General features: G+C 33.6%; 1 protein-coding gene across 16 annotated transcripts in view; it reads right to left on the reverse strand.

The window, feature by feature from the left end:
- Positions 1-22,563, reverse strand: part of LOC148623284 (uncharacterized) — a 56,227-nt gene extending 33,664 nt beyond the window's left edge. For 12 of the 16 annotated variants that reach the window (XM_088565030.1, XM_088565028.1, XM_088565029.1 and 9 more), the window contains exons 1-4: positions 22,521-22,563; positions 12,820-12,903; positions 8,017-8,130; positions 1,728-1,814 (exon numbers count right to left, since the gene is read on the reverse strand). In XM_088565030.1, coding sequence (XP_088421156.1) covers positions 1,728-1,814; positions 8,017-8,130; positions 12,820-12,831 — 213 coding nt within the window. In that variant the 5' untranslated portion in view covers positions 12,832-12,903; positions 22,521-22,563. The remainder of the gene's footprint in view (positions 1-1,727; positions 1,815-8,016; positions 8,131-12,819; positions 12,904-22,520) is intronic. The other 4 variants (XM_088565033.1, XM_088565032.1, XM_088565026.1 and 1 more) reach the window with 1 other exon arrangement.
- Positions 22,564-23,996: the final 1,433 nt, after the last annotated feature.

Below are 23,996 nucleotides of genomic sequence, written 5' to 3' on the forward strand. Positions count from 1 at the left end.
AGAAGATTTTCGAGATAAATAATAATAACCAGTAATAGGAATAAAATGTAAATAAAATGTCGAAAAATGGCAATAACTCCAACATGGCTTAACAGATTAAAACAAAAAATTGACCAAAAATTTTCATGCTGAATATTTTTCCAACCACCTCAAAATTTTGCTTAGCTGAACGATTTAGGAGATATATGAGAAAACTTCTGTCTGACCCCATTGTTCTATTTTTGATAATGGCAACCATGTTTTTCGACACATAAAGAATTCCCACATCAGTTCCATGCAGGATACCCCAAGGAACATACATACCAAGTTTGGCCCTAATTGGTCCTGTAGTTTCAGCGGAGAAAAGTTTTGAAAAATGTTAACAAAGACAACGACGGACAACTTGATTGCAATAGCTAATAGATATTACTGTGAGAACCTCCACTTCAAATGTACTTTAATGTAAAATGCTTGTTGGATTATCTCCTTTTGATTTCATTTAAAAGTTATAATATTCGTTGTTGCACATCTACATATGATACCCACATCTACATATGATACCCAACCATCCTATTAAATTACATAAAAATTCCTTGAGTGGTTAAAGAGTTGAACTTATGGGGTTTTAACATTTTACATGTAAATGCTTAATTTGGATAATCTCCCTTTTGAGTCTTCCAACAGTAATTATGTTCCTACATGCACATCTACATGTGATACCCAACCTTAATATAAAATTTCATCAAAATCCCTTGAGCAGTTTAGGAGGAGTTGTGCTTACAAGAAATGTGGACAGACAAAAAGACAAAAGATGGGGTGATTCCTATATATCCCCCTTACTTTGTTTGTGAGGGGATTTAATAAACTATTTCCAAAAGTTACAAAAACAAGAGGCTACTGGAGCCAAAATCACTCACCTGCTTAAATTTTGCCTTTCAGGGGCAATTAATTTAACAAGGAGTTGTCAAATAATTTTAACTCAAGAAGATGTTGATAGGACTTATCATAAGGATCATTTCAGCAATAAAAAGTTTCTATCTATCATAGTTTTCAAGATATTAATTTGTAAAATAATTATCATTTGAGCAATTGAAAGAATTTGGCTAAACCTAATGGTTTTGGAGATATAATATGCGAAAAGCTACTGTCTGACCCCTATGTTCTATTTTTAGAAATGGCAGCCATGTTTTTTTACCAATCAAAGTTTGATTCCAATTGGTCAAGTAGTGTCAGAGGAGAAGATTTTTCAAAGAAATCACTTTAAAATAGCAAAAAAGTCAAAACAGGGCATTTACTCCAACATGGTTTAACAGATTAAAACGAAAATTAGACCACAGATAGATGCTGAACACTTTTACCCCATGTCAGAATTGGCTAAACCTAATGGTTTCGGAGATACGTGCGAATGACTACTGTCTGATCCATATGTTCTATTTTTAGTAACAGCAGCCACGTTTTTAAATGGATAAAAAATCCCATCTGTTCCACTGGGACTTCATCTGTCACTTATATAATTGATTGAATACATGTAGTTCAATGTTCATTGTCATATACATTTGTATCTCATGCACTAGAGGACCAGAATTTTTTTTATCAATCAGACCCAATTTCGTACCAGACCAACACTCAGCCATAACTGTGCTAGCCTACAGAGGGCTGAATCAAGACATGTTGGTATTCTGACTCCAACCAGTCATCACTCTATCTTTCACAGGGAAGCAGTGACTACCAATTTCTGTTGATCTCACCTGTTTTTCTTTAGTAGGAGATTTACTGGAAGAGTCTGAAGTATCTTTAGTGACCTGATCTGCACTTTTCTTATCTTTCTGTATTTCCTGAAAAGAAACTACATTTTAACAAGATGTTGCAGGAGGATTTGGCTAAACCTAATGGTTTTGGAGATATATGCAAAATACTACAGTCAAACTCCTATGTTCTATTTTTCAGATAAAAAATCCCCACCCCAATACTATGCAGGATACCCAAAGGAGCATTCATACCAAGTCTGGTTCCAAATGGTCAAGTAGTGTCAGAGAAGAAGAGTTTTGAAAATTGTTAACGACGATGATGACGGATGCCAAGTGATGCCAATAGCACACATGGCCTTCGGAAAGGTGAGCTAAAAATGAGAGACACCTTCATAAAAACAAGGGAGCGCCAGAAATCTTTGGGAGGTCTTACTATCAAATATATTAAGAAACATGTCTCTTAAAATGGAAATGAATGTAAGAGAGTTTATTAATGTGGTCAAGTCTGGTTACCATTGTCTCATTATCAGCAGAGATCACGGCCATAATATGTTTCCCCTTACTGTCCCTATAGAAATTCTGAGTGGTAAAAGTCACCCAATGAGCCCTCTAAGTTACACAAAAAGTGGATTGTTTGCAGAGTGTATTCAGATATACTGGTACAACCCTATGAAGTTTCGAAATATTGAAAAAAGGAACAAATATAGTGAAAGGCAACAAATGCACCATCATATAACCTTTATAAAAAAGTGTTAACACACCTTTAAGAAAGCCCTGAAAGGCCCAGACAACAAAAATAATAAAATCCATGGTAACAGAACAATGACACTTCTTCAAAATAAACTAAAAAGTCATATAACGACATGCAGACAAATTAATGACCAACATCTTCTGACATGTCTGTGATGGGGTTAAACTAGTTTTATAAGCTATCCCCCTTTAAATGAACAGAAACAACAAATAAACATAAAATTCACGGAGTACATACAATTCTCCTTCATAGAATACCTCAACATATAACATACAGAAATATCCAATTAAAGAACGCTCACTTACTGAAAGCTAGCTAAGAACATACTAAAGGATGACAATATCTACCAAGTTTAGAAATAATCAGTCACTACAATTCCTGTGGACTGGATTTGGAGTAGTAACAAGAAGTACTAGATAGGTAAGAATTGATGTAGTGCATTAATAAACAAGAGCCTGAATCACTCACGTGACAAACCTTATAAACTATCATGTTTTGTTACCATATTTGACAAAAAATTCTCAAAAAGAGCATCTATTGATGAATGATATAAATTCAAATGGGTACATAAGGCACTGTAAAATGTTGGAAATGCCTTTTAAGTGTTTTTAGAACCTCTGGACAAAATTTGGGCAGGGGTCCCCCCAATGCCCTATTATTCCACCACATCTGAGGGGACATTAGCCCAGTATACATTTGCTGAAAAATAAAATAAAATGAAGTTAAACCGTAGCTATCCAAAATTTTTTATCATCGCCATTCATATCAGGAGACCATGTTAACTATATAAACCAATTATCATTGAACTCAAAGCAAGTATATAAATTAGTGAGAATATGAGTGTCCAGAACGTTCTTTTGTCATCATCATTCAACTTAAAACACCTAGCTTCGGAAAGGAATCTGAGCAACTGGTGAAAATGGTTGTAAAATGGCAGTCATTAGTAAACTGGCCGCTTAAAAAATAATTTCAATACTGCCAGTCAACTCAGAATATCATGTTTTCTTATGGGTAGCTTTTATTTTCTTTATTCTTCTATAGAAAAAATAGAAAAAAAGCATTTTGACTCCTATGTCCTATTGTTAGTAATGATGGTCCATGAAAAATTTTAAATGATCAGATTGTGGAGGAAACCCTAAAAAAAACAACAACTTTTATTTAATTTTGTAGCAATTGGTTTCAGAGAGTTGTACACAAATCGACAAAAAATCTGTTTCAGGGGCCATAAATCTTACAACAGGCAACAAAGCATTTTGAAAAGGTCCATCTAATGGTTAACAATAGTACTCTCCATCAAAATTTTGCTATATTCACGGTTTTTGAGTTATTTGCAAAAAACTGTATTTTGACCCCTTTGTTCTATATTAAGTAACCGCGGCTATGGTTTTTTTAGCAATAAATCCAAACATTCACTTTGTGCAAGATCCCCTAAAAAACAATAATACCAACTTTCATTCAATTGTGTACAGCAAATTTTGAAGAGGAGTATTTTTTTAAGTAATAACATCAAAAACAGCATAAAAAAAACATAAAAAGGGCAATAACTCCAACATGGGTAAACAAATTTTCGCAAAATATTGACCACAGATAGACCTCATCAAGCTGAACACTTTTATCCTGTCAAAATTTTATTAAACCTAATGATTTTGGAGATACATTGTGTATATGCAAAAATCTGGTGTATGACCCTTGTTTTATTTTCAGTGATGGCGGCCATGTTTTTTAACAGATCAAAAATCCAAACAGACATTTTGTGCAGGATACCCTTAAAACCAAAAAAATTCATTAAATTTTGTATAGTAGTTTCTGTGAAGAAGATTTTTTAAAGAAACAACATCAAAAACATCAAAAAAACATCCATGAAGGGCAATAACTCCAACACTGGTCACAGATTTTCACTAAAATTTGAACACAGATATATCTCATCATGCTGAACACTTTTGGCTAAACCTAATGGTTTTGGAGATATATGCAAGAACTGCTGTAAGACCACTATGTTCTATTTTCTGTAATGGCAGCCATGTTTTTTCACCGATCAAAAATCCAAACCATCATTTTGTTCAGGATACCATAAAAAATAGTAATACCAACTTTCATTGAGGAGAGGATTTTTTAAAGTAATAATATCAAAAAAACAGCAAAAAATGTCCACAAAGGGCAATAACTCCAACATAGGTCAACAGATTTTCACCAAAGTTTGACCACTTACAAATCTCATTATACTGAATACTTTTCTTCTTGTCAAAATATGGTTCAACCTAATGGTTTTGGAGATATATGCAAAAATCTGCTGTCTGACCCCTATGTTCAATTTTCAGTAATCATTTAAGAAGAAATCTATTAATGGCAGTTGATAAATCCATCAAATATGGTGTAAATCAAAGTGCTGAGAGCACGGATTTTTGTATTCAAGTGAAAATTGTAGCATAACAAACATGATGTAAAATATAACTATAATCATAGATTTGCACTTCCCATATTATTAAGAACTGCTTTTCCTAATATGTACAAACTAAATGTCAATCAATACTTCTGATTTCTGATATGAAAACTGTAATTGAGAGTTCAACAGTATCCAACTTCACACACATTTACAAATTTTGTTCTTTTTCACCTTTTTCCCAATCTTGTTTAACATATACAAAAGTTGATTTGCAATCACATTCAAAAGTATTTCAACAGAGTATTATCCTACACTGTATTTATACTCAAATGAATCTAATTTCAGCTAATTTCTGCTTATGAAAATAATTTCCTTGATCAATATAAGATTTTCAAAACTAGACACTTTTTATCAATTTGAATTTTCCTGCCAATTTTACTTCGGTTAAAATTACTGCTTTTCACTTCCTATAAAAAATGGTAGGACAGAAATTTTGACAAATAACAAGAGGCTCCCAGGAGCCTGAATCACTCACCTGGTTGAATTTTGCATTTCAAGGATCATTTCAGCAATTAAATAATTTGGCTAAACCTTACCGTTTTGGATATATATGCGAAAAACTACTGTCTAACCCCTATGTTCTATTTTTAGTACCAACGTCCATGCTTTTCAACAAAACAAATATCTCCACATCATTTCTATGCAGGATACCCCAAGAAACATTCATACAAAGTTGGGTTCCAATTGGTCAAGTATGGTCAAAGGAGAAGATTTTTGAAAGAAATAACATTCAAAATAGTTTTAAAAAATGTCGAAAAAGGACAATAACTCCAACATGGCTTAATGGATTAAATGGAAAAATCAATTTCTAATATTAAAAAATTAATAGAAATAAAGAATGCACATTTGAATGAAAATAAAAGTTTTCCCATTTATTTTTTTTTAATTAAAACTTCAGAATTTCAGTTAGGTGTTTAGGAATCCACCACAAAAAAAATGGGCTACAAAACTTCAGGCTATTACAGCACATGCACATGTTCAACTGAAAAATGCCCTTTAATACTAAAGTGGATGTCTTATTCATACACTACTACAGTAAAACCCATGCAGTTTGCAATCTATGTCCCAAAATTGTCGTTCACACCTTGTCCAGCCTAAAACCACCATGGAGATTTTCAAAAGTTGGCAGGTTTTGTGTACTGTTCAGAAACTGTAAGTAGGGAAGTTCCAGGCATGTGCCTTATAGACTATATTTCCATAAAAAACTGTGTGAGCAACACCATTTTTAATAAAGAACCTGCAAGTGCTATTGTATTAAACTTTTGTTCTTAGATGTAGCTCATAGCTCTTTCAATTTCAGAGGACTTAAAATCAGCAGAACAGAAGCTTACATTGCCTCTTGCAGCCATGTGATTTAACTAGACAGAACCCAAAGTAAACCATGCAGTAGTCTCCCACCCATCTGTCAAGTTACCACTAGCTCAGACATAAAAGCTGAAGTTGATATGCAATGGAAATAGCAAAAGCCACTTGATGAGCCTTCCATGCTGCTGTGGAAGGCATGATCAACAATAAACCTATATATCTATATATCTATATATATTTTCAAAATATCAGCACATGTACTTTCAAAGAACTTAAAATCAGCTAGTTAGAAGCTTAGATGGACTCTGACAGTCATCTTGTTCAACCAAGAAGTAAAAATGTGGATTGTCCATTTGTTATTTCTACTATGTTAGAGTAAAATCTATGAAGTAAGTGCTGAGGAAACAGATGACAGACACCACTAGACACAAACCAAGCTAATCAAAAATATAAAAAAAAACTGCCAATATAAAGCATACTGTAGGATTTGCTCCTGCATTATGTTGGTTAAAATTTGTGTGAATATTAAGATGATTATCCCCTTTATGGTAATCTTGGCATCATACTAATTCATCTATATTTTTCTTCACTAGACAAATATTGTATATTTATCATGAAATCATTATCTAGTTACATAAAATTATACAAAGAGCTGAATACAGCTGTGTTGTATTTTTTTTTATATGTACAGAAAAGTCTGCATTTTTAAGCCATGTTCAAAGTTATCCAGAATTATCATGTAACAGGGAATCCTCAAGCATGTTCCCAACATAGGGAATCCCCAAGCATGTTCCCAACATAGGGAATTTCCAAGCATGTTCACAACATAAGGAATTTCCAATCAAGTTCAGAACAGGGAACCCCAAGCATGTTCATAACAGGGAACCCCAAAGCATGTTCACAACATAGGAAATCCCCAAGCATGTTCATAACAGGGAATCCCAAAGCATGTTCACAACATAGGAAATCCCCAAACATGTCCACAACAAAGTAGCCCAAAGCATGTTCACAACATACGGAATCCCCAAACATGTTCACAACATAGGGAATCCCCAAGAATGTTCACAACATGGGGAATCCCCAAACATGTCCACAACAAAGCATCCCAAAGCATGTTCACAACATAGAAACACAACACATGAAAGATGAAAATGTCACAACTTGCTTAAGATACCTGATTTTATCTGTTTCACACTAATGTAACAAGTTTAATATTTAATTTCTATTCCATTTCAAATCTTTGTTGCAATTTGTTAATAATTTTATAACTGTTGTAAAATATTACATGCACACTGAGTAATGTATCGTTAAGCAAAATCATCTGGTCACAGTGAAAACTTCTACCTGTAGCTTAAGCCTAGTACAGGCAGCAGTGTTCAAAGACTTTAAATTTTTTAAAGGTTTCCACAGGTTTCTCCAAATGTAGATTAATCATCCCATAATTTAAGTCTGCCTTCCAAACTTGATAAATTGTTTCAGAAATTTCACATTTTCTACTTGTAAAAGGGAAAGTAGACCATAATAAACAACTTTCCAACACCTGAATTGCAGTGAAATTATACAACACTGAGATTTTATTTTCACCCTTGAATATCAATTAGTCAGATGGGATTAAATATTAAATAAATTTACTAATCTAATGGAAGGAAACAACTAATAAAAAAAAATCCAAATAGATGGAATTAGCAATTTATAATTTAACACAAATCTTAAATTCATTAAAAGGATTTATGGAATGTAGAGAAAATGGACTTAAAAGTTATTCTATGTACTCAGAGAACGGAATTAACCTCGTGCCTTCTCCGCAGGGCCTCATTTTTTTTCCTAATTTCCTCCATTTTTTTACTTAATAAAGCCTCTTTTTCCTCTTTTGTAAGGATATCCAGGAACAACTCAGCTGATGCCTGAAACAAAAAAGGTAAGTTCACAAATAATGAATACTTAAACTAAATGGTCTCAGTATCGTATTAATTTTCCCATAGACTTCTATAGTGAAGTGAATATTTTTAGGATTTTTTTTAAAAATATATCAATTGATTCAATAAAACTTTCACTTATGTAGCATTTCTAAGGACATGTGAAAAAATAATTTCCCACAAAGAAAATAGGGTGAGTCCATGAAGATCGGACAGAAAAGTAGTCTTGAACTATAAATAGCCATTTTCCCTACTTTCACTTTCGTTTTGCACTCACCAAACCAACCTTTTCAGTAGAACATTTTTATGTTATTATGTTAGATTTTCTTTTAAAAAAGTTCTTCATCTAACAGTGTGATGTTTGCTCTATTTTATAAGTCATTGTTCATATCTTTTGACAAAACATTAGTTTGTAGAGAGGCAAAAAGAAAATGCACTATATTTTTTATAGCATCCATGTTTTGACGTACACCCGCTCAGGAATATGCAATACGATACTGGTACCCATTACTAATAAACATTTCAATATAATCATAAAAGTTGTTGTTTTTCTGCTAGAGTATTCATTTTCATATATTAGTTTGTAGAGAGGCAAAAAGAAAATGCACTATATTTTTATAGCATCCATGTTTTGACGTACACCTGCACAGGGATATGCAATATGATACTGGTACCTTTTAGCTGTTCCTCATTTCAGACTATAAATGGATGTACTATTGTTTTTTTAATCAAATGTGCAAACGATTTAAAATACTACACCTAACATCATCACAATGACATACTCATATACTCACCACTCTACTATGTACAAGTACATGACAAACCAGAAAAAAATAAATGACACATCTTACATACCACTCTACTATGGAAAAGTGTAATAGTAGAAAAAGTAACAAAGATTGAAGCAGAAATCAAAAGAATACATTCAAAGGATACAGACTAGACAAGGAAAAAGACAAACACAACAAAGAACATCAAATAACCAAAATCACATGTACAAAGAACAAAAGTAATTGAGGAACTTGGACTCCACTAAAAACTTGGAGCATGGACCACTGGTGCAACCGTAGTAAAGGCATTCTCTGCTTTTCAACAAACATCAGCCAAGTTACTCATAAATTGATGACAGAAGAAAGAAAAAAAATGATTATCATAAAACAAAGAATCCATTAAAATAAAAGAACAGCGTTCCAATGTCCCCTGTGGAAAAAAAAATTCAGAAAACTTTAAAATTCACTGAAATTTTCTAAGCCAAGCACCATAACTTCCATAAAAATCCTTCAACGGCAACCAAAGTCGAACTTAATCTGTAACTCTTCAAAATAAGACAACATACCAAAAATAAACTTATTTGGTAGAAGCATTACAAGAAAAAAGTGCAGAAAACATCGGCTGACAAACACATGGACGGATGGATAGACGCCCGGCATTTCCATGTCCCCTCAGGGGGGACAAAATCATTTTGAAATCAGACCAAAAAGAAACCAGAGGCTTTCAATTCTATTTTTCGCAAAAAATTTGACCACAAATAGGTTATATCATGCTGATATCACTTTAGTCAGAATTTGGCTTAACATCTTGGTTTGGGATTTATATGTGAATAAATTGCTTTACAGAGCACAGCTTAACAAAACTGCAGATATTGAACCCTGAAAAGTTGGGACAGGTATGGACACACCACTCAAACTACATGTAGGTACAGCTTTGAATTTTAATTATTAGATATTTGACAAAGGATAAGAATTTGACCAGAATTGAAGCTGTCACTTTTTGGCCCCTTAATTCCTCAATGTTCCAAAATCAATCCAAACTTTCCTGTGGGGGTACGGCACTTGTAGTACAATTTCAAATCATTTCATTCCCTTTACTCAACTTAATATCCAGAAATAAAAAAAAACTTGTTTCTGGCCTCTTTGTGGCCCCTTATTCCTTCTTGGCTCAAGTCTTCACACCAAAATCAATCACAGTCTTCCTTTGGTGGTATAGCACCTTGTAGTAAAATTTATTTGAGATCTATTCATTCTTACTTAAGTTATTGTTCAAACATAAGAAAAATGCCAGAACCCCCAAAATCAATCCCAGCCTTTCTTTGGTGGTATGGAACCTTGTTATACAATTTCAAAGCAATACATTCACCAATAGTCAAGTTATTGTTTGGACATCATGTTTCTAGCCCCCTTTTTGGCCCCTAATTTCTAAGTTGTTCAAGTCTTAACCCCCAAAACCAATACCAGTCTGACCATTGTGGAACAGAATATTGTGGAACAACATTATAGACATTCCTATGCTTACACTGGAGTTATATTGTTAAATTCTATGAAACATGTATTTCTGGTCCCTTTTACGCCCCTAATTTTAAAATGATTGGGACCATAACCTCAAAATCAATACCAACCTTCCTTTCGTGGTATGGACCCTATTTATAAAATCTTATAATGATTAACTTACTTCAAGTTATCGCACGAAAAGCAAGTGTCTATGGAAAATAACACGCTGTCTGACCACCATGTTCTATATTTAGTCATGACAGTTATGTTTTTCAATGAATCAAAATCTTCACAAATATTCTAAGCAGAATGCTCTTAACCCTTTTTCTACATGGGATTTGGCTGATGAGTTATTTTTTTTACACTTGTAAGTGATTCCAACCAAAAATGTTCTAGATTTTTCAAATTTGGTCCAAAAAAAGCTCAAACTTGGTGGAAGTATTTACTGACAAAGTGTCTTCAGAAAACAGGTTGCAGAGACTAGTTCATGGTTATCATGGAGACAGCAGGCGGCCTAAAAGGGAGAAGAAAAAAGCACTTTTTGAAGATTTTTTCACTGAAAATAAGCTTTATTTTTTTTTTTAAATCAGTATTAATGGTAGGGTCAGAAACATGCTAAATCCATAAAATATAGCCATTGAACACATTTTTATGCTATTTGGCAGAGCTGCAAGGCCACCAGATTTTGTTGTCAGGCCAGGTGAGCTAAAAATAATTGTCAAAATTGAATGATAATTAAACTTTCTACATTATTTTAAAAACAAGAGGCTCCCAGGAGCCTGAATCGTGCACCTGGTTGAGTTTTGACTTTCCAAGGCAATAAATTTAACAAGTTGTCCAACAATTTTGACTCAAGAAGACTTATCATAAAGATCAATTCAGCAATTGGAAGTTTCTTTCTATCTATCATAGTTTTAAGATATTGGCTGAAAACTGTAAAAAAAAAACCAAAAAACAAAAAACACCATTTTTCCCCTTTTTAGGGCAATAACTCTTACAAGGAGTCATCTGACAACTTTTATCCCTGAAGACTTTTGTATTTCTAATTAAAAGGATCATGTCAGCTACTGAACGAATTTGGCTAAACCTAATGGTTTTGAAAATATGTGTGAATAAAGAGCTGCGCTTTAAGCGTATGATAAGCCCGTTGCCATTTTAACTTGTCCTTATGCTTCAAATGAATTTATTTGATTAACTAGAAATACTGTTAGTCCTGTCAAATACCCTCCCCATAAAAAAAGTAAATGACATTCTGATCAATATATACCACTGTTATAAAGCAGGGGGGACAAAAGTGACAGACATCCTGATCAATATATACCACTGGTATAAAGCAGGGGGAACAAAAGTGACAGCCATCCTGATCAATATATACAACAACTGGTACAAAGAAGGGGGAACAAAAGTGACAAACATTCTGATCAATATATACCACTGGTATAAAGCAGGAGGAACAAAAGTGACAAACATTCTGATCAATATATACAACTGGTATAAAGCAGGAGGAACAAAAGTGACAAACATTCTGATCTATATATACAACAACTGGTGTAAAGCAGGGGGAATAAAAGTGACTGACATCCTGATCAATATATACGACTGGTATGAAGCAGGGGGACAAAAGTGACAGACATCCTGATCAATATATACCACTGGTATAAAGCAGGGGGAACAAAAGTGACAGACATCCTGATCATTATATACAACAACTGGTACAAAGAAGGGGGAACAAAAGTGACAAACATTCTGATCAATATATACCACTGGTATAAAGCAGGAGGAACAAAAGTGACAAACATTCTGATCAATATATACAACTGGTATAAAGCAGGAGGAACAAAAGTGACAAACATTCTGATCTATATATACAACAACTGGTGTAAAGCAGGGGGAATAAAAGTGACTGACATCCTGATCAATATATACCACTGGTATAAAGCAGGGGGGACAATAGTGACAGACATCCTGATCAATATATACAATAACTGGTATAAAGCAGGGGGGATAAAAGTGACAAACATTCTGATCAATATATACCACTGGTATAACGCAGGGGGAATAAAAGTGACTGACATCCTGATCAATATATACCACCGGTATAAAGCAGGGGGAACAAAAGTGACAGACATCCTGATCAATATATACAACAACTGGTGTAAAGCAGGGGGAATAAAAGTGACAAACATTTTGATCAATATAAACCACTGGTATAAAGCAGGGTAAACAAAAGTGACTGACATCCTGATCAATATATACCACTGGTATAAGGCAGGGGGAACAAAAGTGACCAACATTCTGATCAAAATATATAACAATTGGTTTAAAGCAGGGGGAATAAGAATATAATTGTCTCACTATTAAGGTGATCTGAAAAAAAAAACGAAAAGATCCTATAGTGATAAATACAGACCTGGTTAGCCATGATCGGTAATTATGGGAACAGTCTTAGGGAACAGAATCAGCAGATGGCCATTAGTTAGAGACTAGCCCATTCCTGTAAATATAATAAACTATTCAATATTTACTGACATTCCTGTAAATATAATAAACTAATCAGTATTTACTGACATTTCTGTAAATATAATAATGCTGTCATTATTTTAAGCTTGGGAAATAAAAAATGTTATAAATGTCATTCTGAAAAGGCTTTGGATCTGAAGACTATGAGAATTTCATTGTGTACTGTCATATCAAATAGACCATAACAGTGGTTTTCCAACTTTCTGGTTTTCGCCCAGATTTTACCATTTGTAATACAGACTTTCCTTAAGACTATTTCTTTTTGGCTACTGTCTAGATTTTATCAGTTCGATAATTTTGTTTTCACCCTTCATTCAGGAACCACTGTGTGAATACTAAAATTATAAATGAATGCACAGTTTTTACATGGTATTGCTCCTTATTAACTGAAGGAAGGCCACGAAAAGGGAAATGTATGATAAGAAGGAATAAGTCCATCAAATTCTACAAAATTATTTGTTTTCTTAAACTGCAAAAGTGAGATAAACACAGATTCAGAACAATATTTAAAATACTTGGGTGAATTTTGGAGAGAAGCAAACCTGATTAGTCATAAACAAATGTACAAGTGGTCATCATAAAATCAATACTCAAGTAAAGGTTAATCAAGTTCCCATCACTAGATAGATAAACCAACATCACAAATACAATCTATTCACAAAATGTAATAAACAGCTGACAAAATATTTTGGTAATACATTTTTTGTAACCAGATGTGCATATACATGTACAGTATCTAATCACTAGAGAGGGGGTATTTGGGGTAATTGCATGAGGGTTTTGGGGGAGTAATGTTTACATGTACAACAATGGTTAGTAATTAAATATTATAATTAGCTGAGGAGATTTATGTACATACATTACACCAATAAATTGTCAAGTAATACAAATAGGTCAAATAACCAATAATCAACATGCATAAAATACATGTGTCAGATTACAGCATTGGTCCCTCCCAGCCTGAACATCTGTTTATCTCTTGTTTGTTATTCATCATGTTCATAATCATTGCAGAATTAGCTTCATAAGAAATATTATTTGTACTAAACTTCATATATTACTAAGGATGAACAATATTAAACATACATGTAAATGTACAACCTACATGTATAAGTTTAGCCTGTAATTATTTCATTGCTAAAAAAAAAACACAGAGGATGAGGAGACATGAGTAAATCAAACATTAAAAAGTCTCAGCACAAAAAAAAAAAAAAGATGAGTGAAGTAGAAGAGAGAATCATGTACGGGTACATGTATATATATTATGATGGATCTTTTTGCCATCTTATGTACATGAATGTATTTCTTTCAAATTATCAAAGATTTCAAGTCTTTAGTCTTTAAAGCGGCTCATGGTAAAAGTAAAAATAAATAAAAAAATCAAAGACTTATGTCTTCGAAGTCGTTTAATCGTTAAATATTCTATGCCACTGATTTTGGCTTGCTTTCAACATCCAGGCGAATTCAGTTCTCTATTAAACTGAACTCTCAATCAATCACAGATTTTCTCAATGTATGGACTTGGTTCAGAATTTTAAAATATCACAAATTTTAGTGAGCTGAAATCTGAAGATTTTAGGTCAGTTGATAATATACATGTACATTCATGTTCTTTTCCATTTCACACCTTTTGACACATTGTACATTTGTTCATTACTAGCAAAATAAGTGTATTCATTTTTCGAAAGTAATTTATACTTGACATTTTAGAATGTTTCAAAGCTTATGAAGGTAATGCAACAGTTCATCAATCAGAAAAGATCAGCAAACTTCAAGCGAAGTTATGATATGCTCTATTTAAAATTGGGTGACTTCGTAACCATGATGACCCAAATGTTTTTCAATCAAAACAACTAAGAGACTAGGTGTTTCTCTGCTATATTACAGAAGTTCAATGTTAACCAATCATTTCATCTTAAATGCAAATTTCCCACTCTCATACAAGTAAAAAACGCATGAGAACACATGTACATGTATAGTATTTAAGAGGTACATTTTGATCTTGTATGAAGCTAGAATGACAGCGATTAGCAGCATAAGGTAGCGTAGTAATATATAATTATGCAAATCATATATGAATGTACAGTACTAAAATTACAATTGCAAAAAGTCGCTAACAATATTAGCAACTTAAAAAAGCAGTCAATGGAACATTTCTACATATGCATTTTTTGTTAGGTGAAAAACAAAACTCAGCCACAACATGAATAATGTAAAAACTTGTACATGGATGATTTTACAAAACAATCTGTATATGATACCATTTATTTATTTCAAATTTCAGGTGTGTTACTTTCTCGAACCATCCTAATAAACTGGGTTTCCTAAAGTGATTAAACCTTCACCATAATTGGGAAACATCAGCAAACATTTAAATGGCACTAGGAACCAGTCCATCAAAATGACTTCTGAATCACTTAACACAGAAGTGAAATACACAAAATGTGTTCTAATGGAAACAATTAAGTATGGGCTCTAAACATTCCTTACATATATGTACTGCTAAAGTTTTGGAACAAGACTTTATTCATAAGTTTACAGTATTTGTTACACACCAAAGATTACATTATCCAGTGTATAAATATGAGTCCTTAAGTTTACCTTTAAACATTCCGTTCATGTCCAAAATTTGATGAAGCAGAACAAATCTTTCCATAAAAGATGCTCATGTTAAATAATGTATCCACTTAGTTTTTCCACATAAATTAATATTTTTTTTATATCTTTATGATTCAAAACTGCTAAAAAAAAAATTTTTTCCGCAAAAAAATTCACTAAAAACAGAAAACGATCAAGGAATTCAAAGGTTCTATTCTTTTTTAGGGACGTAATCTGACAAAAAAAATTAAATTTCTGGATGAAGATGAAACATAAAGTTGCATGTGTTGTCCTGCTATGCAAACCCTACTCAAACAGTTGATATTGAAGACCAAACAAAATTGTTTACAATACATGTGCCATTTATATGAAGACACACTCCAATTGTGAAATCAATGCATCCATTTGGAGCAAAGATTTTTGTGGTGAAAATTTTCTCTATCATTCCATATAGTGAAAAATAGCAAAGTGTCACAAAACTGGAAGTTGATATCAGAGCACAACCCAAATTATACTTATAACACATGCCCCATTTGTATGAGGCCAAACTCAAAATTTGAAATCAATCTTTCAAATGGAAGCTGAGATACATTTTAATTGCAATGAAAATTCCAACAAACAGACAGACAGACAGAATGATAGACAGAGGGACAAGGTGATTCCAATATACCACCCACTCATTAAGTGAGGGTCTAATATGTTTACTGGTAAATTACTACGATTGCAGGCATTTCAATTGGAAACACTTGTTCCAAGTCAGTAACATGTATATCATCCTCCAGTCCCAAGCTGATAACAATAACTAACATGTGTGCCATGGTCTCATACAGTTATTTTAAATGTTTAAGAACTTTTCATTTATTGAGGCCCCATGCAGGTCCAGGTGTCAAAAGTATAGGCCTGCAGCAGCACTAAGCTTGTTGTAAAAGGTGACTAAATAAATGTAGTGCTCAGAACCCTAGCCAGGGGCTAGGGCGCTCTGCCCACAGAGCAACTGGGTTGTGTGCCCCAGGTGTTGGAATGGACTACCCCTTGTGTTACATGCTGGGGTTGTCAGGCTATTATACAGAAAACCAAACTGCAAACCATAGTGGTGCACCATGTTGGGAAAGATGCCACATTCCTCACACGTTAAAGAACCCCGCTGTGGTATTCAATAGGAGTAGGAACCTTTGAGCTCCGCCACAGGAGGCTAAATTGCCCAACCCTACTCATCCCTCCCTTTTCCTAGTGGCAATCAAAATTTTTCGACCCTAGCCTATTATCCTTGTGTCCAAATTCACCATCATCATCATTTCATGTTCATCTTATCATTCATTTCATATTCATCACCTGAATATAGCTGAAATATTGCTGCCTGGGCGTTAAAACCCAATAATCAATCAATAATGGCCATGCCCTTATGATTGATGGAGACTTACTCCTTGTCAATGGTTGTGCCTTTATGCTGGAAGGAGACTTAATCCTTGTCAATGGTCGTGCCCCCATGTTTGAAGGAGACTTACTCCTTATTAATGGGTGTGCCCTCATATTTTCAATCAATTGGAATTTTGCTACTAGCCTACTAGGTTAACTTTTTATTGTTTAGTTAATCATTTTATGATATTTTAGAAACAAACATTTTTCACCACTTAAAAACTAAAATTTAATTCTAGACTGATAATGTGATATCTCATTGTAAAATACTGGACTCAATTTTTTAAAGTTGCCAGAGAGAGATCATACAATGGTATTTATAATTAACCCTTCATATATCAAAAACATACTACAAATAACTAGGGATTGGGTTGTCCTTAGGTATACAACTTATCTTAGTTGGACAACATCCAACCTGTTTAAAGGAATGTAGATGATCCATGAGAAAATTAACACACCATGGGAACAACAAATTATCATACCTGAATGCTGGAAAAAAGAGAAGTGATCCATAAAATAAAGGTCTCATCACAAAACTATGGTCAAAATTAGCCATTCCTGTATGAAATACATAACATGATACATATGTACTTGGTTACAAAGGAAAAAAAACAAAGTCAACAAACTTGGGTTGACATACATGTACATGTATAAACATTTTGCCCATCACAGCCATTTGGTCCATGGCCTGACACAGTCCACAATGACTCCTCTTATCCCCATTCATTATCTACATGAATGATGGTTTTCAGGCACCTATACTCCCAATTAACAAATCAATTAGTCATCACAGAATATTCTCAGACTGTTTTTCAATACAAGCCTACCAGTGTATTTGTACCCCAGTGCTGCATCAAAATGCCAAGATCACTGTGACTCAATTGTTTGAATGTCTAAGTTACCGGTATCCTGGGTTCATTAATGTACCCTGGTTAGTATCAACAGGTAGCCTTAAGTCTCAGCTTCCTGATGGTATCAAGAAAATTGTGGTCATACTTAAAAGGCTCAGAGTAACATGTTCATGCATTTGCAAACAACCCTGCATTTTTTTCTAGGATTATGAAAGCTCGTTTTGGAACTTTTTAGAGAGACCATTTGAATACAAAGAATGACAAATGATATTTCTGACATGTAGGACCATTCTAACAGTACCCAGGTAAACCCCTGGGGTATGAGTGGTCTCTTGTTTTCATCACGCATTAACCATATAAATAAAGATTGTTCAGAATTGTTAAAGTTTGGATTTTTTGACAAAATCAAATCAAGAATAGGATTTCTTATATAAGACAGAGTAGGACAAGTTTACAAAAATGTATTTTATCCTCTACTTCACAGCTACATATTCTATTTTTGACTACATGTATATGCATGGCCTAAATGTCCAGCTCATTGACCTCAGAACATATATATAAGGTCTATCAGCAGCATCATATAATACAGATCATAGCGAGCACCAGGAAGTGGTGTGACCTCTATAGTTATTACATGTTTTTTTTTTCCCCTAACATTCCCCAATATACAATGTCCCTGTAACCAATGAAAAAAAGCCATGTCCTGGATGTAACAAAAAGTACCTGTCATACGGAGAAAATTAAAAATATTCTCTGGCCAAACAAATAAAAAAAATCATGTCTCAGTAAAAATAACTTAAATCTTATTTTTTAGTCTTTTCTTTTTTTAACTACTGTTTAACCTGCCTCAGAAATAATATAGCTTTGATGGTATCAAAGCATAGCTTTTTGAAGATAGGAAATGCATTTATATTCTTGAGATACGCAGTCAGTAAACATCAGTTGCGTCTAAATTTTGATGGGCATTTGTTATCATCATATTTAATGTGAAAAATATTCCCCCTCCCATGGAGAACTGATATTATTCCAGAAATGTACAAGTCATGATACTTATTTAAAAAAGGATATTGCTGGGGCTACCTGTGAGCCTAAAAACTTGAAATTTCAAATATGGTGATACCACAGGAGCTTGCTCCCACTATCAAATATGCAGCTTGACTGTAGAATTTTTCAGAATTTCCCATTGAGTGAGTTTCTCTTCATCACAATATAAACAAATATTTTGGTATACATTTTATTTGGTTGATTCATTTTATGTATTTGTTTTCTGATACTCTTTTTAAAGTGAGTAAATTTAGGCAAAAACCTATTATATATTTTTCGACTAATTGATATTCACTCTGATAATCACTTTTATTGTGAATGTAAACAGCTGATGTCAGCCATACAATATCACATGTAAACAAAACATCAAGCACTCAATATCACAAAATATAGGTGTGTCAGAAGTATATTGTTTGAATGGAAACTAAAAAAATGAAATGTACACAACATGCAAACAGGGATTGAAATTAGTCTAGTTATTTGTGTTCATTTTTGTTGTATTTCTTATTCCTATGAAGCCTTTTAGAAGTTAATTTTCAAGACAAATGAATGGAAACAATGTCAGATAATGGGAATTAGAACTGTGAAAACAACAGAAAATATTATCTCAGAACTTGAAAGGCTGCAAACTTTCCATTGATTAACTTGTTATTGAAGCCTTATATAGACATTGACCCAGTGGTTCTGAAATGTTTGGCGCCTCTTTGCCCAGTCATACACCTTATTTTGTTCCCTTATTTCAATGGACGATCGTTTTTGAGGAGTAGGTTGCAATCCCCCTTCAAAGTGTCGCCACATGTTTACCTTGGTGTACCTTAGTTTGGAACTACTCAGGCACATAGCTGAGGCCAAATTGAAGTATAGGCAAAATTATGGCAGGGGGTCTGGGGGCCATTTAAGGCCCCCAGCAGGTCCAGGGCAGAGCCCTGTTAGGGGGTCCAGGGGGCAAAGCCCCCCCCCACAAGCTCCGCGGAGATAGCGTTTTAGAGCATCATTTATCCCTGTCCTGAATGTATTTTATCACAAAAAAAAAAATTGGCAAAATTTAGTGCATGCAAACCTCAGCTATGCGCCTGCTACTCGGTTATTTCCTGCACTTCAAATACTGACCTTTATGTTAGGAGGAAGGCTGAGAAGTTCAGATTCAGTTTATCTTGACACTGATCAATATTGAAGAATGTTTGAAGTACGCCTCTCAAATTCCTTAAGCGTTAAAATGACTGGAAATAAGAAATGACTAATTCCTGATACATTTCTGGAAAATTCATCTGGACCATCGAACCAGTACATTAAAGCATTTTGCTAGACTGTGACTGATTTCACTAGTCACCAGCTAGTGCACCAATGGAAATTTCGAACCCTGAACTAACAGTAGTCCCGTGCCACCCTAATTTTGGAGAGGATTCTTTAAAATATTTCCATGGTAGTAGTCCTGTGGGCTCTCTAAATTTTTCCTTTTTTTTCATAAAATCTAAGAACAGAACTGTCATAACTGTCTGCGAACTACCCATTTTACATCTGAAGTAGTCCTGTTGACCACCAAACAAATGAAGTTCGTGTCAAACCCTGGTAATAATACTATTTACTACTCAGCAATCACTTACAAATAATGAATAATAAATAAAAAAAACACAAGTATTACCATCAAACACTTCTAATCACATCAATACAAGGATTTGTACATCCAAATTCCATATACATTGTATCTACAATTGCTTGGACCAAAAGTGAAACTACTGCAACCTTTGACATCACTAGACAAACCTGGTTTGCTAAGCACTTATTTTGTGATCTACATGTACAATGACGCTCAAAAGTGCAGGAAAATTTATGTTCCTAGTGTTATTGCAAACTATATGATAAGTGTCCACTTTTATCATGTTGGGAACAAGACCTAAAATTATGGTTAACACCCTGTTTTAGGTACTACCCCTCATGGTGGGTTTTTGGTGGAAATATAAAAGTTATAAATTTTGTATGTTTTCTAAGTACATGTACATGTATGAATTATTTTTAAAAAGTGGAAATATTTGTGTACTTATACATGTAGGTAACTTTTGCAAAGGAAGTATTTTTTATTTTCATTATGTCTAAAGTTACTGACCCAAGTAAAATGTAATATTTCAAGGCCCACAACTAATTAGATATTAAAATAAAAAGCATACTTTCTTCAGAAAATATATAAGTTCAAATACACTAAATGTTCCCACTTTTAAATAGAGTATAACATTTTTTAAATCTTTCTAATTTTATAATGGGTAAAAAAAAACAGTACTCCAGCAATGCAGCAATGTAGAGGTTTTCTGGCAGGCCATTTTCTGACTTGGTGTCATCCTAACCTCTAGCATCTGACATGTTGAAAGCCACCACAAATGTGAATTAGCAAACATGTGTTTTAAAATATTTTAAGTCTTTTATTTACATAAAAGAAGTTTAACTTACCGGAAATCAAGCGATAATACTTGTTTAATACCTAGAAAACATCTGTAATGAAGACAGTTGTCCAGCCACTTTGAACTAGGTCACTTATTTTACAGAATGCAATATATATTTGACAAAACCAACTTTAAGTTGGTAAAGGCAATTCGTTGGTTAATTTTATATGTTTGTTTCACAAATTTTAAAATCCGCAATTTATCAACCGGAATTACACACTCAAAAAGCTAAAAAGCAAATATGAAGTTCATTTTAATTGCTTTTACAAAGGACTTCCAGGACTGCTGGATTTTCATCAGGTAGGTCATTTGTTTTTTTTTTTTTTCAGTTTAGTCACCTTCTCCCATGTTATGGTACAGAAACTGTATAAAATGTTTTAAATGGAAAATAGTTTACTATAATTCTACCGATTTCAAAGAACGTCAGACCGAGCATTGTGCAACATGGCGCTCAGAAGTAAGAGGTTGGGGTATGGAGGAATGGAATTCCAACCTCTTACATTGTAGAAGTACCCAAATGGGGAGTTAACCTTTATTTCATGTCTTGTTCCCAACATGTTCATAGGCAATGCCTACTCCATATTAGTATAATTCATATTGCAACTGTTCTGTTTTTAAAAAAAAAGCAGTCAAAATGCATTGGCCATACATTGTTAAACATATATGATCATACGTCACAAACATTACATTGTTTTTAAGTTGTCAGGGTGACGTCCTCTTCGAATAAAAAACTTTGTTTTCCTTGCTTAAAATGTTTGTTTAAAATGTTGTTTAAAGACCACTACAGTGCACAGACATGACAAATTCAGCCCAAAATGGTGAAAATACTCTGCACAGACTTGCATTTTTCCCCATCAGCCCCAGTCCTAATCCTCATCCCTACATCAGTTCTATGTCAAGTCAGTGCACTGTTATTGTCTATGTACATGTAACCCCCATCCAATCATGTCTACTTTAAAACAACAGCTGGGTTCAAGAATTTACCTTTGTTCATACACTAATTAATTGATACGTGCACTTTCAGTGTCCAAGGATACGTTGACATGCTATCAGTATCACAAATTGACACAATACAAATAATTGTAAAATTACACATAGCTGTACATCTATAGTATACGCCTATCTAATACTTTGCATTTGAATAATTGTATTAAAATAGCTAAAGTGAAAAATGGATAACTATTAATATTTCATTTAGAGTCCACCACACCATACAAAATGTTAAATTCCTAACATTTTTTACTTACGAAAAATTAGTCTTCCATGTTCTCTGACAGCCCAGACACTTCTACCTTCACATAGGAGATTTCGCAATCCTATTAAGGTAATGTGTACCAAGTATCAATAGCGGGAATATTCAAAAGGTATTTTCTAAACTTGTGATGCGTTTCCAAAACAGGACCCATTTTGACCAGTGGCAATGTTTTACTACGAATATTTTTTAAATTAGTAACCAACTGCAGATGAATCTTTTGTGACTATTAACGCACTACACCTGCTGTGGAACTAATCATACCAAACTCCTTGTATGGCAAGCCAAAGTGGACAAACATGAGCATTTTCTAATATTAAAAAATGATTTATTTTAATATTACAACTCACAAAGGAGAATATTCACAATATTCAATTGAATTTCTGATATTAAAAAACTATTTTTTAATATAACAAATTGATTTTCTAATATTAGAAAATGAATTTGTCGTATTCAATTACGATTTTTTAATATTAGAAATTCATTTTGTAATATTAAAAATTCATTTTCTAATATTACAAATTTCTGATTTAATAATATCATAATATTGTATTGGTAACTTACCAGTTCTCCTTGCTGTTTGGTAACTTACTAGTTTATTTGTAAGAGATATTTTTTAACATCATTGTAGGAAAGTACCATTTGATTATTTATGAGGAGTTACATGTAGGATGGACCTATCGAAATTTTCCAAAAAATAAAAAGGTATGACAGTTAGGACAGGCCATTGTTTATCACTAATCGACATCCCTCCCTTGATTAGTTTTCGAATCTGTTCGATAAAGTTTGTAATTATATATAAAAAAATTATTTTTGAGCATCGGCTTTGGGTTGTCTAGTATATAGTGAGTCTATCATGCACAAGGCGGTATTCTTATTGATTTGAATTCTCATCGACTCAGTGAGTTGGTGTAGTCATTGTTAGACATTATTAATTAGAACAAACACCAATGACAAACACATTTACGATAAATGGTTATGTCTTGACAAACCAGGAAAAAATATTACAAACAATAAAATCTTAGTGCATGATGTAACAGTAGTATCACAGAGTCGCCAACATTCCTTCTTAAACTCTATTGCATGATAAACAAATGGGTTTATTTTGCTTGACTTTGACTTAATTCCTTTACTCCTTTGGGAGACTAGGACCGTGGACAAGTCCTCTCCACATTTCTCTGTCCTGGGCTGATTTTTGCTGCCTCTGTCCACGTTTTAATCCCAAAACTATCTCTCACTCTTTTCATTGTTCTCCGTCAGGTTCGTCCGTTTGGCCTAACTTTGGTGTCTATGTCAGAGAAATTCTTGGATGTGTGTTGTTGTCCATCCTCAGAACATGGCCTAACCACTTTCATCTTCGGATCTTGATTTGAAGACTGATGGCTTTAACTTTTGCCATTTCCTGCAGGTTTTCGTTTGTGATCTTTTAATTGTGGCCAGTAGATTTTAAATATTCTTCTTAGACATTTAT

The sequence above is a fragment of the Perna viridis genome, chromosome 2 (genome assembly GCF_037379345.1).
Source record: "Perna viridis isolate PV_CMFRI_1.1 ecotype Kerala chromosome 2, ASM3737934v1, whole genome shotgun sequence".
Taxonomy (NCBI): Eukaryota; Metazoa; Mollusca; class Bivalvia; order Mytilida; family Mytilidae; genus Perna; species Perna viridis.